Genomic DNA, 20,126 nt, shown 5'->3' on the forward strand with positions numbered 1-20,126 from the left:
AAATTAAATTTGAGAAATTTATTAGAAGTTTAGAGATCAAAACAATTGATGTGTCTGAAGAAAACAGCTTCCCTTCCCTACCTGTCTGACCACACGCCTTTTGCATCGGGTGATCACAGGGGAACTGCAGACCATTGTCCAAGTTTCCAAACTCCGTCGTTCCGATGTCCTCAATGGCCGCCCAGACGTAGGCCCTGTGGCGCAGTTGCGGCCAGACCGCCGACAGCGAGGTTGTGGAGGAGATGTAATCCTTGTCTGGTTCATGCCACGCAGCGTTCAGCTCCAAATGGACTTCATCTGTTCGAAAAACGAGCATGAGATCTCCATTTTGTTTATCAGACTGGGCCTGATTTCATGTCGCTGCTTGGCACGGAATCAGTTTTTGTTTGGCAGAAAACCAGGTTACCAGCCAAACTTTAATGTGATGAGCATTGCTATTGACTGGTTCCCAGTCGGCAGTGTTGCTCAGCTCCAGACTGTAACCAGTTTTAAACACAGTGTTTAATACCAGCCAAGCACATATTTTTTCCCCATTCATAAAATAAATACCTTCTCAGTCAAAAAATCAAAACTGTTCGGTCCAAATGTCAAAACAAGTCAAAAATTATATACTTCCAATGATTTGGTTCTTCAATTTTATTTCATGTTTTTCGAACACTCATCTACATCTAGCTATATTACGGTACGTCCCTCTCGTGAGTAGGCGTAAACAACTCCTGATATAGAGATTGAGTTTATTAAAGTGGGCTTCAAACTCTGCTTCTGGATTTAAGAAATGTTAGTTATGCATTACCTACCAGACATCTTTGGTAAAACCAAATGAGTTTAAAGAAAAAAAAACTCAACTTACGATCCGCATCGATGACATCGTGGGGAGTGGAAAGAGCAATGCAGTCGGGAAGGTTGGTGCTTGCGATGGAGGATAGGCCAGCTTTGTTGAAACCTCGCACGGACAACCGGTGGCACAAACGAGGGTCTAGGAGGCCATTGTATGAAGCAGTGAAATGGGCCTTTTGATAAACAAAAAATATAGGCATAAGATCAGTTCAGAGCAATTTCAGAATGCAATGGATGTTCCATTAGGCAACATCCCATGATGGTTCGATCAATCACAGCCACAAGGCAAAGATGCTGACATTAGTAGGCATTCACTTTGCTGTTGTGAGTAGGCAAAACAGCCCCCTCATGAGATGCCAAACAAAACAAAAATACAAGCCCTTACTTACCCTTTCCCCGCTAATCAGTAAATTCTCAGCAAGTTTCCAATCGCTCAATACTGCGCCACCCTCCACTGCAATATTCCACTCGTAGTGATCCATCAAGGCGAGCTGGTCTTCATGCTGGATGTACTCATGAATGAATGGCTGGAAGACCACGCTAAGCTCTGTACTGCTGTCTACTGTTGCAATGTCGCTGATCGTGACCTCGCCGACCTCGGGAGGTCGGGATAACACCCAGAATCCATCGCTGGCAATCGGCCGGAAGCAGACACCATCATGGCAGAATTGGACCTGCAATTAAATAGGTTTTACGATACTCTGTTGTTTTGTAATTTTTGTATCGGACAGCCAACCTGATACTGGAAGTACTTTGGATCAAATATGCAAATTTGTGACGTCACAGAGCGGTCTAGAGGACAGCACCTCTTTCTTCTTTCACACCAAGAGCTTATGGACCAATTTTAGTCTGTTGGGCCATGTGGAGGCCTAGTCTATGTAATAGACCCTGGCCCTGGCGAAGCCGTTCATGGTCTATGATACGTAAACAGATTCATTATGCAAATAGACTGCATTTGACCTCGAGAAACTGACCAATCAGCAGGCACCTTCTATTCGCCCGTAATGCAAGCTCCCCACGTGCGTATCATCAAGCCCACGATGAGTAGCCTTTGTGTACAGGTTGTTGTATTACAAAAACGCGGCATCGAAATTGACCAATCACAATCTTAGTCCTGATTTTGGAATGAAATGACGTCAGGCATGCTTAGATATATCAGACGTTCTACCGGAGATGGGCTGCGGGTGATGGAGAACGGGTGATACTCAGACTAGTGGAGGCCTTGGGGAATTGAAGAAGTCAAAAAAATTTGATTTCATACCTTAGATCTGATGAGTGCTCCGTCATTCATCCCTACACCAGCCTCAACATGCTGGACGGCCATGCCAAGGTCTTGATAATCAAGCATTGGGACCCAGTCCAATTTTGATGCACCATTGCCTACAACAAAAAATACAGTTTACGACCAATCAGAAGGAACGCATAAAAATTAGTTGAAACTGATTTCTGTACCTTTTTATACGACGCCTGAATAAATCCCCGTCATCCAATTGGTGGGTCGTTGATCACGTGTCATTGAATTATTCGTCCCAACCCATGGCCACCCGCACCTCAAAAATAGAAGGTCTATTCAATGATGAATAGAACTTCCATTGCACGGTTACATGATTGGTGGCTCTGACCAATCAGATGACAAGGATTTATTCAGGTGTTGTTTGAAACAAATAATGAATGTTTCAGATTGGTGCAATGGAAAGAAAAGTTTCATTCGGTGACAGGTGGAATGGAACATTCCATCCGTCACCTCATGATATTATTCTTACCATTGCACTCATAATAATTCATTATTTGTAAACAGTAAACACATTGGGCTATATTTCAACCTTTTGTTCCATTTGGAATGCTACATTTTAGGAAAGAATCTGATGTAAATTGGCTATTTCTGCCACATATTTCCAAAGCTACTTTTGAGTTTTTGTAAAAGCATAATTCCGTTTTTCCATATTGAAAAACCTGGCTTTTTATCAGGTTGTTCTGATTAACCAAAAGATGTGTCCTCATCTTGAAAAGACGAGTGAGATTTTCAAGTAATCCTGAGGTGATGCTTCAATATTGTGTGCAATAAATTGTACAGAAAAAAATGGGGAAAAAAATCTTCCTGAACCTCACCTGAGAAAGTGTCAAGCTCTTGCTCAACTGCCCAGAGGATGTTAGTCACATACGGCTGCAGCATCTCAGGGATGGTCCAACGAACTGAGATGTCCGAGGTGGAGGACTGGTAGGTGATGTCATCCTGACAGGGTTGATCAGCAGCAGATGAGTGATGAGATAATCCTGATGGCACAGGCACTGCAAGGAGGAGGCAAGAAACTGTGAATAAAGAGAGAGTAGGGAGGGATCTAGAGGGATGGTCCAGCGAGCTGAGATGTCTGAGGTAGAGGACTGGTAGGTGATGTCATCCTGACAGGGTTGATCAGCAGCAGATGAGTGATGGGATAATCCTGATGGCGCAGACACTGCAAGGAGGAGGCAAGAAACTGTGAATGAAGAGAGAGTAGGGAGGTCTAGAGAGATGGTCCAACAAGCTGAGATGTCTCAAGTAGAAACCTGATAGGTGATGTCATCCTGACAGGGATGATCAGCAGCAGATGAGTGAAGACAGAGTCCTGATCGCACAGACACTGTAAGAAGGAGGCAAGAAGCTGTGAATGAAGAGAGAGTAGGGAGGGATCTAGAGGGATGGTCCAGCGAGCTGAGATGTCTGAGGTAGAGGACTGGTAGGTGATGTCATCCTGACAGGGTTGATCGGCAGCAGATCACACTTCAAGGAAGCAAGAAACTGTGAATGAAGACAACTGAAAGAAACATCTGAGCAATAAGACAATGAGAAACACTTTCATTTTTAGAAAAGAATGAAGCAGATAAGAAAAAAAAAAGTGAAGCCCTTACTTGCATCTTGATCACAGCCCAGTCCATCCTTGATCACAGCTCCCTCCAGTGCCTGACCCTCCTGAATGATTTTGACACCATCTGAAGTAACATTGACGCTACCGGTATCAGAACTGGCACGGACGGTCACGTAATAGGTCTGTTGAAAACAAATGAAAAGAAAAGGTTCAACTGAACGACTAAGGACACTTTTAATATTCATTTTATCAAAAAATAGATTTAAATATGAAGAAACCTAAGCCAGTGACGGAAAGATGGAAGTGGCGATTAGCAACTCTACAAGGCAATCCTACAAGCAAAACTTTATGGAGATCTGTACGAACATCAAACTACAACCCCCACCCCCCACGCCCTCCCTGGGGGGGGGGGGGGGGGGAGAACAACTGAAATCAAGAGAATGATACTAGAAGATGTCAGTGGCTTTCAAACTTGAAATGGATTCTAAAAATATAAAGCCCTTTATTTAATTTGTAAAAGTTTCAACAAACTGACTCAAGAGTTTCGGGGAAGACCATCTCAAAAACTTTCCAAAACCAAATCAAGAACTGTTTGAATTTTAACCCCTAATTACCGTGAGTGGTGTCAGAGCCAGTCCTTCCAGTCGGTAGAAGGTTGCATTGCCGACGTCGATGAAACCATTGCTGACATCTGAAGCGCCTCCTTCTGATCCGACGGCAATCTCATAGTTGATAGCAAGATGAGGATGCTCAAAGCCAAACCAGCGGGCTGAGATGCTTGTGGTGTCCGTCTGAACGTCAATATCCTTGGCGACCTGTTCAAACAAGAAGGAATAATCCCAAATCACCTTGAACAGGGCTAGGCTTACCTATTCAAGCCGGACCCGAAAGCTGGACATCCTGAATCAGCTTATTTGAAAAACAAACCAAAAAAGCAGCCAATTTCAAGCGTAGAAATGTGTTAGGTAAAACAAACATGCTGCAAGCCATAATGTCATGTGATGTATTCTGCTCCTGACTTTGTCTCAGTTATTTTTTTTGATCTGCAGGTAAACGTGTTAGTAGTTCCATGAAATACTGCACATTGATGAAGAATTAGACAGCCGTGACACCATGCATAAATGTTCAGTGTGCAGTTTTGACAAGAATCTTAACAGTTTTAGCCAGATTCTCATATTGCTCTGCACAATAACTTTTACTTTTGGGGCACCGTATGTTATACATCATCCGAGAGATAGAATGTTTTTGCAAACTTATGACAATTTGCCCATGATGAACGGATCATCTGTTTGTCCACAGAGAATACTTGGGAATCTTTTGAGTGTCTCAATTTAAAACTTAACCCTGACGATCCCCATCCAGCCAAACCCCAGCACAAGGGTTTGGTGGAGTCCAACTGTTTATTTGTACAGTTTAATACCACATGGTGTTGGAATTTGCAAGGGTGAGGAAGGTTCCTAGTAAATCACTCCACTGGGTTAAGTTATCACGGGGTTCAATGTCCTAACCACTTGATTATCTTTGATACACATGTGCACTATTTAAAGTTATGAAAATCTTACATACCCCTAGAGTGACGTCTGCCGCTTCTCCAGGGGGTGCGACATCCAATACAACACCCACGGACGGCAACTGCACGATGTGTCTATAGACCGATGAGGTCCCCACCGTAGCTAACCCAGCGCCATTCTGTGCTCTGACCGACACGTAATACTCATGATCACCATGGAGACGCCAGCCTACATCATCCAATGAGAACGCAGCGCAGGAGGTCCGCAGTTGACAGGGGCCAACTTTCAGGTCGTCCTCAGCTTGATAAGGGAATGTTTCTGTACCGCCAGGACCGTGTCCTGAAATAGCACATGCCAATAATTCAGTGATGTACATCAAACACTTACACATACACATGATGGGTGTTATTCTTGCCATATCAGCAACACCAAAATCAGATTTTTGTTTGTAGTATTTTTGAAAAAATGTATTGTTAGTAAAGAGAACGTGGCTCAAGAGTCACAAGTCCTCCATGAGTAGTCCGAGTCATGACAGTCGAGTCCCAGCACGAGTCCAAGTCAACTATGATGACTCCATTCAAGTCTGAGTAACCAAAATTGTGACTCGAGACAGACTCAAGGCCAACTCCTGGACTTGAGTAACACAACTCTGATAATTTTTAGAACAAGCTTTTTTCTTATGGAATCCGAGCACAAGTCTCAGTTCAATGGTGCAAATGACACTCATATGAAGATGCTATTGGTCTGTGCACATTCAGATAAAAAAAATGCTTGTGCGTAAATAAATGCTGTGTGTCTGATACATGCAGCTCTCGTGCGAAGATCCACGTCTTCGCTGCAATAGTTTCAATGCATACCCACACCCTCAACGAAGCAACTATAAATAATCAACACTATCTGTAGTTTGATTGACTCACCGATGGCAACTTGGTATCTCAAGCTGGTATCCTCATCATCAATGAAGCCACTATCTCCCCATTCAGCAATCAAGTATGCATCCTCCACATGGACAGAGACACGCCCAACAAACACGGGAGGGGTGGTATCCACTATGACTGGGCCGACAACCTGAAATGAAACAAGATGAACATTTTCATAAGACTGATAACCACTTCGGCTCTTCCAGATTTTTCAAGATTACATTGTACTACACAAAGCTTTCCTGTGTACTGCCGAGTATTCAATGCATAGTGCATGACAGTAAAAAAAAACCTTGAATTGAAATTCTCAATTTTTTCTTATTAAATGTTTTTATTCATACCTTGACTGTGGATGCTTGAGCCTTGTTGACGGCCTTCAGAACCAGATAGAACACGTTTCCTTGGCTGATATGTGGATGGTACATCACAAAGTGATCGTGACCTGATGTTGACCTGAAGGTCACGAGGTCAGGGGTCGGGTTTGAGGGGTCACTGCTCAGACCGATCTCGTAGTCATAGATTGAGCTCTCTGGATCCACTCCAGTCCAGGATATGGTCAACTGGCAGGTTTTGTTTTGGATAAGGAAATAACAAGGAAAACGTAATAAATAATATAAAAAGTAACGAATATTCATTTTCAGAGTCCCTTAGCACAATGTCATCCAACATTGTGTATGTATGGCCATCACATACAACCAAACACTCAATGAGTTACCTTGTTTCACTTGCCTGTACATGCATTATGCATTACAATACTCTAATGTACAGAAATATTAAGGACAAAACAACTAATTAAACTTAACGTTTTTTAACTTCCCTGAATCCTCTAAATCCTCAAAAACTCGAATCTTCTCCAAAAATCGAAAGACATCTTGCCTTGAGCAAAAATTGATGTGGCGATGGCCAAACTGAAAAAAATTGCACTGAACTGCAATTTACCCCGCAATTTTCCCCCTCTAGAAAAAGAACTGGCACTGGATATTCATGTTCTGACTAAGAGGACTGGTATTATTCAAATATATTCTCACGCACAGTAAACACTTATCCAATGAGTTTAAAGTATTAGGTCATTGCTAGTCCAGTATTCAGTAACAGGCCAAATGAAAAGTTGTTCAAATGAATGACTGGTACATATGACTTCCCTTGTGTTTTCGCTTGTTGATGGGCTGGTGATTGCATACTTGGTTGGCTCTTCTCTTAAGGACTTCCACAAGGAAGTACAACTAGGCGGCCAGAAACACCGGGGCTAACCCCTTCTCTTAGCGATAAGTGTTACTGGGTTCTTTTACGTGCGTTAGGCCTTACACAACACACGGGACCTCCGGCTTAACGTCCCATCCAAAGGACGAAGCAATGATGGTTAAGTGCCTTGCTTAAGGGCACAAGCGTCCAGGCCCGGGCTCGAACCCACGCCACTGTTGCCTCTGAAACACCAGAGCACGAGTCCGGTGCTCTTAACCGCTAGGCCATGACACACCATGGCTTCGTTACAATCTTGATGAAATCTAAACCTATCCAATGCTTGAAGTAGTTCCTACACAGTGCAACATGGCCTATACTTACATGCTTATGGGTCGGAAGGAAAATTTTCTCTTCAATACCCTGGAACTTCTGGCAGTTGATATGTTGGGGCCTTGCCTTAGAGGCGGTTACGTCAGGATAAACGGACAAATCGTTGACAGGGGTGGCTATCAAACTGCGGGAAACAAAATCCCATGATACACATTATATTAGAGCACAAGATGAGACACAAACTATGTTTTGACTATGACAGCTTGACTACTCTTATCGACCCGAGGTACTACACTTAGGGGAGTTCATATTCAATGAGGGTTCACACTTGCCCCAAATGCCGACAGTAAATGCACAGTTTGCGGCCTCGAGGCAAGTATTCGTGCTGGGAAGTTTCAAAAGCTGAAAGAAATTTAACAAATTTCTACAACAAACTTCCCTATGAATATGTTGCAACACCAAATTCTCTTTGCACTTGTGTGAAGGAAGAACTGACCTACAGTATTTAACTTGTGGTGTAACTTATGTTTATGATTTTGCAAGTCAAAATTATATGGAATCTTTGAATCAAATCAGCAGTGTGCAAAATAAATGGGGCTGTTCTGAAAAGTCTATAAGGCAACTGTACCTTGAGTGGCACTGATTCAAAGTCAGAGTGTTTTTTTTTTTTACTTTACATTTCCCTTGAAAAAGAATGCTCCAAAGCCTTGTAAAATGAATGGGGCTGTTCAAAACAAATTCTAAAGTCCAACACTTGTATCCCAGAGTGACTCTAGGTCCAGAACCAGGCTTGATGGGGAAGCTCGCAGCCAGCTACGAGGTTAATGTACATGTATAGTTGGCAAGGTATTCAGCAATTGATGTCCATTTGGTTTGGACACACATGTAAAAGGCGTCTAAAAAATCCTGAGGAAAGATTTTAAGCTAAAACTGGAGGCAAAGCAAGATTTTGAGAAACCTCTACAGTCACGATGAAAATGTGTTCACCCTATATACCTGCAGTCACTGGACGCATTAAACAGCTCCATCTTCCTGCGATGCTCGTTGATGAACCACACCCGACCCTCAGCATCCTTGGCCAGACCAGGCCACATCCGGGCAGAGCTGATGGCAATCTGGGTCAACTCTGGTGGGCTGGTGTCGATCACGACACCGTCGGAGCAGACGGGGTCTGAGGATTCCTGGGCAGTGTTGTAAGCGACGACGGTGACGTAGTATCGGCCGGGAGAGGGGGCCGTCCAACTGGCGTGGGTTGCAGTGGTTTGTGTCATCTTTCAAATTACGAAATATCAAATTACAAGTTTTATTTTTAATATCACATTTAAGGCAAACATGTCTAACATACATTGTTGAAATTTGTTTAACCCATAAGCACTCATAGTATATCACTTTACAACTTGTATCTTCCTTGACGAATACTTAATATCACAGTGCGTCTGGGCAGTTTTGGTTGGTACAAGGACTACCTTGCATATTTTCAAATTACGTGCGAAATTTCATTTCATAATAATAATAATAACACACAATTTATAACGCGCACTTTCTCTGGAAGCCATTCAAAGGCGTCAGATGTAAAGAAAAGAACATTACTTGTTGGAAAAAGCCAGCAAAAAGAGATGTGTTTTGTGTTTCTGTGTGAAAGATATGAGCTCATTGTAACCGAGATTGGATAATAATTACTTTCCTTATTGACTGATTCAGCGTAGTTTTTTCAATTAGCAGCTCCAAAAACTGGGTACAGTTGATTAGAACAAAAATTGCATCAGAATATCCCACTTCAAAATGTGCATGTTTCCTGAGGATTTTTTTTTTTTGCATTTTCGCTCCCCACAATTATCTCTATTACTTTCTTATATCGGCATTACAAACAATTCAGTATCATTACAGGTTTTAGAAATACAGAAAAACAAATAGGAAAACATTTACTAATGACCCTGGAACAATAATAACCGTATGAGAAATAAAGAATTTAGAAGATTTTTGTGTTTCAATAGTTTATCAAGACTTGACACAGAAAATATCTTTCCCTGTGCACCCACACATAAAAAAACCCATCAGCAATGAGCCATCACCGTTTCCGAACTATTTGTCTTTTCCTTTTTCTTTATTCTGTAAACTTAAAGAAAGGGCGAGTTAGGCACCTAGGGATATTCACTTTACGAAATAAAATCGGTCCGTAGTCACAATTTCTTTATCCTAATGCGTATCAAACTTACATTGTCCAGTACTAGGTCCATCATTGCTGGGTCGTCCCAGCACAATTCGTCAAACAGATATCGATAGAAAGCCACTCCGCTCTCTTTGTCCGAGAAGCCGTCCCAGTGAGCCGAGAGTTCGTTGAACTCCTGGTAGTCCACCTCGTTGGACCCGCGTATCCCATCATGCACCAGGCCTGCTTCAGGGGGCGAAGAGTCCACGGTGACCTGGGCAAGGGCCAAGTAAAATGCCAGGTTTATTCACACTGACCATTTCTGCTTAAAGGTGCACTTTCGACTGGAATGTGCTACTTTTGGCTCTAAAATGCATTAGCCATGAAAAGATAATATTGGAAAGACCATCATTCTTAAAGGCACACATGATTTAACCTCAAAAATTTCAAGTTTTTGTGTTATTATCCCACATAGGGATTTGTTTAACACATTTTTGGCCCTAAAAAATTAAACCACTGGAAATGCTAGTCTTGATTCGTAGCAAAAGTACCTTTAACCAAAAATGCAGTTTATGGCAAAAATGTTGCAACCTGACGCCACTTCAGCGGTTGTGTGCAAAGTCTATGGAGAGTCAAGAAAATTTTCAAAGTATTTCCTAACAAAATTGGAAATGTTTCTCAGTCCCAGATTCATGTCTTATCATCACTTTTGCAATGAGTCTGACCTTCATTGAGATGATATATGAAGAAAAAAGTGGCGTCAGGTTGCAACATTTTTTCCCAGTTCATATTACATGATGGAGTTTTTCCCACAGCTTATTTGATGAGAAAATTCAGAGTTCTTTTAGAATGGAAATGTGCGACTACTGGATTGAATTAAAATCGATTCCAAAAAAATTGGATTCACTCAATCTCAGTCTTTAAAGTATTTCTGTGTTAAAGACCAACCTTGATTGTCGTAGTAGCTAGCAGTCTAGCATGGTTCGTGACCGTCAACCCGACGAAATAATCCGAGGCGTGAGGCCCGATGTGTACAGCTGGATTGAAGCCATAATACACGGCGTAACAATCACCGATTGGGATGCACATACAACTAGTTGGATCACAGTCCTCTGTGGCCTAAAGACAGACAGAAAAAAATATAATGAATGTAACTTTATTTTACATCATTTTACAGTGATTTCCCTTGATTTATATTGCAAACTCGGGCAATTTTACCACTTTGCTATAGGGCAATTCAAGGGAGTGTAATGTCTGTAACTGAGCCATTTAACCATCATATCTAATGAACGATTCAGAGAAATGATCCAAAATTGGTAGTCTGTAATCTCCTTGACCATTACTAGATGATGGACATAACATTGAACAGACATAATTACCAGCGCCTTAAGGACCTAACTGTTGGTAGATACATGCGCTATATAAGACTCCGGTATTATTATTATTACAATGACACTGACTTTCTGGTACCCGTATGTAGGCCGGGTCACGTGGGTCGGTGTAGGAGTCCTATATGCTTGGCGTACTTACCGGGTCAATTTTCACAGGGGGCAGTGTTTGCCGTGCCAGCTCCACTTCTGTACCGGACTCATTGGTGAATATCCGCCACTCGATGGTTCGGATGCCACTGTGGATGTCGTAAGTCTTAAAGGCAATCCTAAAACAAAAACAAACATTAATTTTTTCAAAGTTTAACAACGAAATTGACTGGAGCAGGGTTTAAACTGGTCTATGCAATGATATGTGAGCATATTCGCTGATTAAACAAATCCTTACCCAACATTATCCAGATCAGCAGAACTGGGAACGGCTAAATTCCCGTCGCCGTCATCAATAACCGGTGGGGAGGAATCGACGTGAGTCAACACACCGTCCTTCACAGAGTGGCCCGCGATGTCAGTAGCCTCCACCCAGAACCGAATGGAATCGCCGTCCACCAGGGTCAGGTCAAAGGTCGCCTGTGTGTTGGTGCTTTCATTACTCCAGTTGTGTGAGCCGTCGCTGCTTGCGTTGACGATGGTTTGGCCGCCGCTGTGGTCGATGGCGTGTAAGACCCGGAATTCTGTCACTCCTAGGGCGTTGGGGACGGCTGCACGGCCACGCCGACCAAAATTCTGGTCGTAGTCTGAGAAATGAAAATGAAAATTTCCACTCATATATGTAAATACTATCACTTTGATTCAAGAGCTCAAACCTAGAGCGCATACGATGACGAACTACGGTCAACCATGGTTCAACTTACTCTTATTGAATGCACACAAGTCAAAAATTGTTTGACCAGTCCAGTTGAATATTAAGGACCAGCTAAACCGTTTCAGACTGAAGTTCCTGAGTCCCACCGAACTAAGTTATTCCAAATTATTCTATAGCTTAATTATAAATTTGAAATATATGACTTGAAGCTTTGCAGGGCGGATGAAATAAAATAAAATAGAAAAATTCCGGGTTACACCATGTCACCATGACAGAAATCTCTTCTTGGAAGAAGTGTGGTTCTGAAAAGACCGTATTATTATTGCTTGGCATATCGCGTAAACATATTGTTGTGACCGCAGACTTTTTTGCTCAGTTCACAGCGTAAAAAATGAATAATAGATGCCGTGTCTAGGTTATATTTATAGATATCCATGACGAGACCCGATATAGAAAGCGCCCGCTGAACGGTCAGAATGTCGAGATCAAGACGCAGTCTTTTTTGCATAATTAATCGCCAAATCAGTTCACATATAATAGACTCATTTAGACCATGGTTCACTACGAAAAAGTATGCACTAATACAGCGCAGGTTTGAGGTATGCCACGAATAGCTACTAGTTTGCCAACGGTGCTGGAGAGAACTTTCCCCTGGCTTTGATGAGAAAGCCACGCTGTGCCACCCTCAACAGATGATGCACTACCCCAACACACTCACCGCTTTCAATATCGCCACTAGCGTACAAGCCGATAGGTTTCAGCAAGCCCTGGCTGTGGTGACGGGTGTTGGCGAAACGGTTCCGCCAGTCCAGAACCACCGAGGTTGACCCCCTAGCTGGGCCCAGATTCGTTATCCACACGTAGTCTGTGTCTGCATTTGCTGACAGAACGCGTAAAACGGCGTGGCTCTGAATGGTGACGTCATCGGGGTCGTCATCGAAGAACACGAAGCGTCTGGTGAGTTGGGCATTGCCAGCCTTGTCAAAGACGGATAGTACGATTGAGTACACACCTGGGGGGGGGGGGGTTCAAGGAATATCATCAGAAACCAATGATAATTTGACAGCTCCGAGTTTTAAGTCTTGCAACGAATCTTTGACAACGCAAACCTACCAGTGTGAGGTAACGTGACTGTGTGCCCCGAAACGGCAGTGCCAGTGTAGACTGCGGGACTATCAAAGGTTTCTGTCATCTCATCGCCGTGGTGACCAGACAGCTGACGCACTTGCAGGTCGTACTCGCCGATGCCGGACAGGTCATCAGCCCAGCCCTGCCAGGTGATCGTTATATCCGCCTTGACAACAAATAAGCCAAAGAATTTACTGACAAATTTCCAACAAGTGCCATACAGTGACAACACACACACCCAAAGCCAATGTGCAAAGCAATTTGTTAAAATTGTTCACGTCTTGAAAAAGAATTCATGTATTGCCATGGCCTTGGCGAATTTCCTTTTTCCTAAGCTGATGGGACGATTTTTCCATCTTCTATCAGTCCATTACATGATTATCTAGTGCCTTGTTGTCGATAACGCAAACCCAGCATAAGCTTTTTTTGTTTTTGTGAGAAATGTTCCTTCCTCTTTTATGTTATTTTAAAAATAAAATGTGGTGAGCAAAAAAAATGGCGCACTGAGATTCGAACTCAGATCAACTGACTAGAGGTCACGAATCTGCTGCCGCGCGTTGGTGATTTATATACCTTCATTTCTTATAAGTTATATACCTCAATCTCAGAAGTTTTAGGCATCTATGAAATATGCATATATACAGAGGGGCTGCTCTCTTTCGATCCTGATGGAATCTTTTGCGGAAAAAAAAATTGGGGCCTGCCGAAGGACTTTTTTGGCCTAATATAGATTTGTATTACCCATTAGTTACTAAACCGCCAAACACCGCCCAACCCTTTACTCCCTGTAGTGCCCGAAACCACCCAAGCACTCAAAAGATTTTAAGGATTTATCGGTAAATAAACGTGACATATTCCAATGTAATACAGTTCATAATGGTTTAATAATGGGTTTGACCTTTCAACTTCTTTTCAATCTAACCTCTGTGGTGACATCCTCCCCAGCATACAGCATGGTGGTTCGACACCCCGCACTGACATTTAGGCAGTGGTACGGGCTGTCAAGGTCAAAGGTGAAATTGGCCGAGGCGGAGACCGTCCGGCCCAGGTAGTACCGAGTGAGGATGGTATTGGCGTTGTCTCTGTCGTAGAGTTGCATGTTTCCTCCGTTCGTCGTGTCTACTTCATACCTTAATCTGCAATGGAAATTATTTAAAAATTCATTTGAAAATCGATAAAAACAGATCAAACTGTAACAGTCAAAACACACAGACTTCCAACTTAAAATCTTTCAAAACTATTTTCCATTAACTTAAAGTAGACAGACATCCATCAAAAGCAATGTAATTGAGTCTCAAGTCCTACCAAGTCCTCTCAGATACATCACACGTCGTCACAAGTCCTCACACGTCCTCAGAAGTCATTACACGTCGTCACAAGTCGTCACAAGTCCTTACATGTCCTCACAAGTCCTCACAAGTCCTTACACGTCCTCACAAGTCCTTACACGTCCTCACAAGTCCTCACAAGTCCTTCTAAGCCCTCACAAGTCCTCACAAGTCCTCACACGTCCTCACACGCCCTCACAAGTCCACACACATCCTCACAAGTCATCACAAGTCCTAAGCCCTCACAAGTCCTCACAAGTCCTCACACGTCCTCACAAGTTCATCAAAAATTAGAAATGGCAAAAGGGGCACAGGACGCGCACTGCATTATTCTGTGTTTCACTCACGCTCATGGGAAAATTATACTATAAACTACTGTTTCTGCACTAGAAAAGCATATATATATTACAGAATGAAGACTCACGTATCTCCATTAGCAGGGGTCCAAAGGCTGTAGTCAATATTGAATGTGTATTCACAGATGACCAAGGTGGTTGCAGGGTTATCTTGCGATCCGGCTGCAGGACAGTCTTCGGAACCAAGAGCGTAGGTTCCACCCTGGGCAACTAAAAACAGGCAAAGATGAAAAACAAATCACTAACCGAGTGGCGTGAAACGTTTCATCTGTCACCTTGTGACATTATCTCTCCATTGCAGGAATGTGAAACATTCATTATTGGTTGTATATAATACCTAAATAAATCCTCGTCATCTGATTCGTCAGAGCTGCCGAAAGTGTGACCGTGCAATGGAACTTCTATTTTTGCCCTGTGGCCGCGCCGTGCGTTGGTACGAATAATCAACGACCCACCAATCAGAAGACGGGAATTTATTCAGGCATTGCAAAATGTATTACATTGTATCGATTTTATAACATTCCGTGATGAATCCACAAAACGGAAAGATTTCCATATAAGAAGTTCACTCAACACCCTGTGTACAAACCCTATGAGAGTGGACTGAAAATTCTGAGTGTTTTCTAAGAATTTGCTTGTATTTTCTCACTGCTCAAATTGACTTTGATGACATGAAATTGCTATCTGGGGGCTTGTTAGCCAATACAGAGGAAAATTAGTGAACTTCTTATATGGAAATCTTTCCCACAAAACCATACATTGCTTGGCAGCTTGAAAGGTACAGGGAGTACCAGGCAGTTTTGGGGCGGTACAGGAACTAATTTTGGAACAACTCACAGTGTACCAATGCTGTGACTCTGGCCGATACGATGCCTAGGTTGACATCAGCGATGTAAGGATACACGGGCTGTCCGGTTCCGTCCACCGCGCTCGGGTTTGGAAGTCCCGTGGGCTGGTAGGAACTCTTCCAGTGGATTCGGATGTCGGTGGAGTTGCGTACGCCGGTGTAGAGGGTGGCGGTATCGTTGCCGACACCTTCCAATTCCAGGGTGGTGGTTCCCATGAGAAGCGTTGCGCGGAGCTCCGATAAAACAGGGGCCTGTGCCTCATCCACTGGACAGAGAAATGTAGGCAAAATGTTGTGTTACTCAAAAATTGACTTGGTTTATTAAAACGGCGTCATATTGACCACACGCATGAAATTAACAAAAAGAGTTAAGAGTAATCTTACCAGGCGGACCTTAATCTTACTACAGGCATGCAAATGTGAAGTCACAAAAACAAGAGGAAATTCAAAACTTTCCGAAACTTTGTAAATTTTTTAATTTTAATAACACACATGTGGACTACAAAAAAGAGGAAATTAGCTGATCCGAGAAAAAGTTGCATGCCTGTTGTAGCTATTGTCTTAGGACAAACAAGGAAAGCTAGAAATGTTGTTTAGCCATGAGGCATCAGAAAAATGCAAACATTTCTTGGAATAAAGTTTCTTTCACACAATTTCTTATATGGGGAATACATTTGTAGCCTATCAACTCACTTGTTCTGCAGTCGGGTCCGGAGAATCCACTGCTGCATGTGCACTGGGCGTCTGTGCAGGAGCCTGGGAAACACGCATTGCTGTCGGCCCTCCATGAACACTGTTCTATAAAGCATTATATACTGAATAATATTAATAACACTAGGCCATGCCAAATAATGTACTTCTCTGTCACACCCTATAATTAAACCATCGGTCCCAACTTTAGTTGGGGCCATGGACTTGTTGGTGCATAACACTCCCAGCAAACTTAACACTCAATGCCCAAAGAGAAAAATGAGTCTCACGTCATTAATTAATCTCGCAGCACGGTGCAGCGAAAGGACTGGAAACTTGTCTTAAACATTTTCTATTTGGCTGTGGCATAAAACAGCCCTTGATTGATCAAGGAAATTTTGAGGTAAAATTACTTTGACGACACAACGCAACGTGAAAATAAAGATGGCGATCACTGCACGTATCATGAATGCGCATGGCGCACTGACTCGCACGGCACCAACCGTAGGAAAATCGTAATTTCTAATTTCTGATAGCCATCTTTATTTTCGTGTCGCGTTCTGTCATTTCTGTCATTGTCGTTCAATCAGAAAGTGCTGCCTTTTTCAGATGTTTATTTTTCGTGAAATTTCCAGATTCATTTTTACACGTTTGCGTATCAAAATTTCAACATGAAATTTCACAGAAATTAGACATCTGAAAAAGGCAGCACTTTCTGACTAGCCTATAAAGAGGGTGGGTATGCTTCTAAAGCAAAAAAATCCTACAAACTAAGCCTAAATGTGAAAATCAAAATTTGGCTAAGTCGACACGATTTTTGTACACGTGGATGTGTGGCCTATGTTTACGGAGGCAGTCCAGTAAATAGGCCACATTTATGGGGCTATAATACAGTCAGACAGTATGATAAACGATCATGACATACATGATCATGACGATCGCCCATTTTTTAGCAAAAAAAAACCCTTGCCTGTACTCTCATTTGTCGAAACTAAACAGGGGCCCTACACTACACGATCGCCTGAGGTTAGATATGATTATATTTTTCCTGTTATTTGACTTCTGTTTCTGTCTATTTTTTACCGTAAATGAAGCTTGACAAGTGACCGCAACTTCAAAAGTCCCGCTCCGATGCACAATCCTGCGTACGTACCGTGCGCGTGCCGCAGTATTGTCAAAAGTCCTGACTCAATAAGATAATATCCAGTGCACATACATTCCAGTTAGAAAGAACCAGTCTAAAAATCTTCACGCAAAATAAGTGAGCCCTCAAGAGTTACAACAACAACAAAATAACAATGAAAGGGGCGGGCCCGAGTCCCCACCCTTAATAATGTTGTTGCATCATCGCCGCGTACTTTTTTTCCGCGCCGAGCTTTTATGAGCTTGCAAACTACTTTCATGAATGTCGGTCTTAAGAAGAGCTCTAACAAAATCTCTCAAGAAAATAAAGAATCTTACTAATGCATCGTCTTTGGTCGCCGGTCTTTTTGTAGGCACTCCCGAACACCGAGCCAAAGTCACCATCGCATTGATCGCACTGAGCGTCATAGTAACTGTTACAGAAGACCTGTAGGCAGTGGTCAATCGGCCGACACTCTGTTCGAAAAGAAGAGAGACCAGACAAAATATTATGAACAAAACTTTAAAACAAATCGCTCACGATGTTTTACATGGGCCAGAGTACTGCGTGGAATCTGACTTTTTGTTCGAGGCTTAATATGCTGGGGGAGGTTTTTCAGCTGATGACTGGCGCATGTTTTTACGCAAAAAAAATAAAGAACTTAATTAATGAATTAATTAAATAAACAAAAAATCATGCCTAGTGAGATTGTGAGATTGTACAATGCAGCTGGTGTAAGTTGAAATAATAGGAAATGGCAATGTTTGACTAAGAAGTGCTCCCCCCAAAAAAAAATTGTAAGCCGAGATCTGAGGCAGAACCCCCCCCCCCCTAACAGTACCTAACAGTTTGTAGATACGTGCGTTATATAAGAAGCCGGTATTATATTATTATTACTATAAGACTTGGATTTCCTTAGTACCTTCACATCGTGGAGAATAGTAGCCTCGAGGACAAAGACAGTAATCGGGTGCGTCACAAGTACCTCCATTTTCGCACGTCGACATGCCGAAGCACGTGACTATAATAAGACGACAAACAAATCAAACTCGAGTGAAATTGTTGAAAAATCGGGCGAACAGAATTAAATGCCATTACTAAGCTAGGCGGCTGCGGAGCCACGCACTCGTCACACGCTTATTAAGTAGCGCGAATTTCTGGCAACCCTATTGGTCGAACGGCCTGCGCTCACGCGCATGTTGCAGGTGTTTTTAGTGGGACGCACATTTTTTTGGGCCACCCTAATTGGTCGAAGGAAGCTTGAGTGCGCTTGTGCGACCTACTTTCACGCGCATGTTGCCGGTGCTTTTTTTGTCGCACGCGCATTTTTGGCAAGGCTATTGGTCGAAGGATGCTTGAGGGCGCGTGCGACTTGCGCGCGAGCTGCACGTGGTATATACCAGTACCACCGGGTTGTTTCCATGATCCACAATAACTTTTAGCCTAATTTTTACCATGTAGAGCAATGCATATTGTTACTAATTATTGTTACATAATTATACTAATTATGTTTCTGAACCTTTAGGGTTGTGAGTGCGAAATGCCAATGCTACATATTTTATTAGCCTTATATACCCAACCTTTTATCGTTCCCCCAGTATAAAGATCGATTGGTAAAACAACCTGACCAAGAATTGCAAAACCTGTGGTGTAAAACTTACATCATTACACGAGTCAATCACAAGTCAATCATAAGTCAATCACAAGTCAATCGAATCCATTACAAGTCAATCGCAAGTCAATCAACGGTCAATTGCAAGTCGATCACAAGTACATCGCAAATTGATCACGAGTCAATCGAAAATTAATCACAAGTCAATCGCAGATCAATCACAAGCTGATCGCAAGTCAATCATAAAGTCAATCGCGAGTTGATTCAGATGTAAGGTCACAAGGGGTTGAACAATGATAAAGGAACGCCTGTGCGGAACAGCTCAAATTATAGCGACCAAACTTGGTTACACGGGCGGCTATGTCCATGGGAGAGGTGGGTTTACGGGGACATGCCCTAATATTTCTTTGGATAAATGGGGGACGCCAATTGACAGCCCTCCCAATAATGTATCCAAGTGCGTATGTAGGCTATACAAATTCGCACTGTATTTTCCGCAAGACGTGCAAAAGCTCAATGCAACAAAAGGGTCAATGTTGCGAGAAATGCGGGAAATGTCGAATTTCTCAAGGTGCTGGTCCCCTTCCCTTCCCCCTCCCCCGATGTTGACAAGAAATCGCCGCTCCTACTTGTTGACTTGTGAGTGACTTGTGAGGATTTTTGTGTGAGGACTTGTGAGGGTTTTGTGCCGTGGACCTCCTACTCATGTTTTTCTCCACTGATGATGTACATCGGCCCTAGGCCTACCTGCCTCCGCCATCCATGACCTCATCAAACACGTAGCTATGACGAGGATGACCGAACTCAGTACAGCCATAGTGCCTTGCGTTGGAGCAGTTTGCAGTCAGTAAACCTGAGAAAGAGCACGTCGCCAAAAAGTGACGTTACCATCACAACCACCCCCTCAGTCTGCACCATCCATCAAAATCATCAACATCATCACAATCACATCCTAACGTACGACAAGTCTTCTGTATAGTTGTCGATCGCTTGTAATCATTTTAACCCACCTGCTAATGCAGTATAAACCGCATCTGGTTTGTCGTTCGAGAGAGTTCGAGTATCAATATCAAT

At 42.8% G+C, this 20,126-nt stretch overlaps 1 protein-coding gene across 1 annotated transcript in view; it reads right to left on the reverse strand.

Annotated features, from left to right (window-relative positions):
* LOC119740085 overlaps positions 1-19,869 on the reverse strand; it is a 44,719-nt gene extending 24,850 nt beyond the window's left edge. Inside the window, exons 1-25 of the mRNA XM_038215288.1 lie at positions 19,800-19,869; positions 18,363-18,461; positions 17,779-17,916; positions 16,321-16,425; positions 15,618-15,893; positions 14,849-14,990; positions 14,019-14,232; positions 13,082-13,262; positions 12,687-12,980; positions 11,552-11,900; positions 11,306-11,432; positions 10,724-10,894; positions 9,843-10,049; positions 8,623-8,897; positions 7,678-7,810; positions 6,456-6,674; positions 6,112-6,262; positions 5,250-5,533; positions 4,298-4,498; positions 3,721-3,865; positions 2,947-3,111; positions 2,099-2,217; positions 1,227-1,511; positions 851-1,010; positions 82-297 (exon numbers count right to left, since the gene is read on the reverse strand). Of these exons, the coding sequence (XP_038071216.1) occupies positions 82-297; positions 851-1,010; positions 1,227-1,511; positions 2,099-2,217; positions 2,947-3,111; positions 3,721-3,865; positions 4,298-4,498; positions 5,250-5,533; positions 6,112-6,262; positions 6,456-6,674; positions 7,678-7,810; positions 8,623-8,897; positions 9,843-10,049; positions 10,724-10,894; positions 11,306-11,432; positions 11,552-11,900; positions 12,687-12,980; positions 13,082-13,262; positions 14,019-14,232; positions 14,849-14,990; positions 15,618-15,893; positions 16,321-16,425; positions 17,779-17,916; positions 18,363-18,461; positions 19,800-19,869 (4,726 nt within the window). The remainder of the gene's footprint in view (positions 1-81; positions 298-850; positions 1,011-1,226; positions 1,512-2,098; positions 2,218-2,946; positions 3,112-3,720; positions 3,866-4,297; positions 4,499-5,249; positions 5,534-6,111; positions 6,263-6,455; positions 6,675-7,677; positions 7,811-8,622; positions 8,898-9,842; positions 10,050-10,723; positions 10,895-11,305; positions 11,433-11,551; positions 11,901-12,686; positions 12,981-13,081; positions 13,263-14,018; positions 14,233-14,848; positions 14,991-15,617; positions 15,894-16,320; positions 16,426-17,778; positions 17,917-18,362; positions 18,462-19,799) is intronic.
* Positions 19,870-20,126: the final 257 nt, after the last annotated feature.

This window comes from Patiria miniata, unplaced genomic scaffold (genome assembly GCF_015706575.1).
Source record: "Patiria miniata isolate m_02_andy unplaced genomic scaffold, ASM1570657v1 HiC_scaffold_4, whole genome shotgun sequence".
Lineage (NCBI taxonomy): Eukaryota > Metazoa > Echinodermata > Asteroidea > Valvatida > Asterinidae > Patiria > Patiria miniata.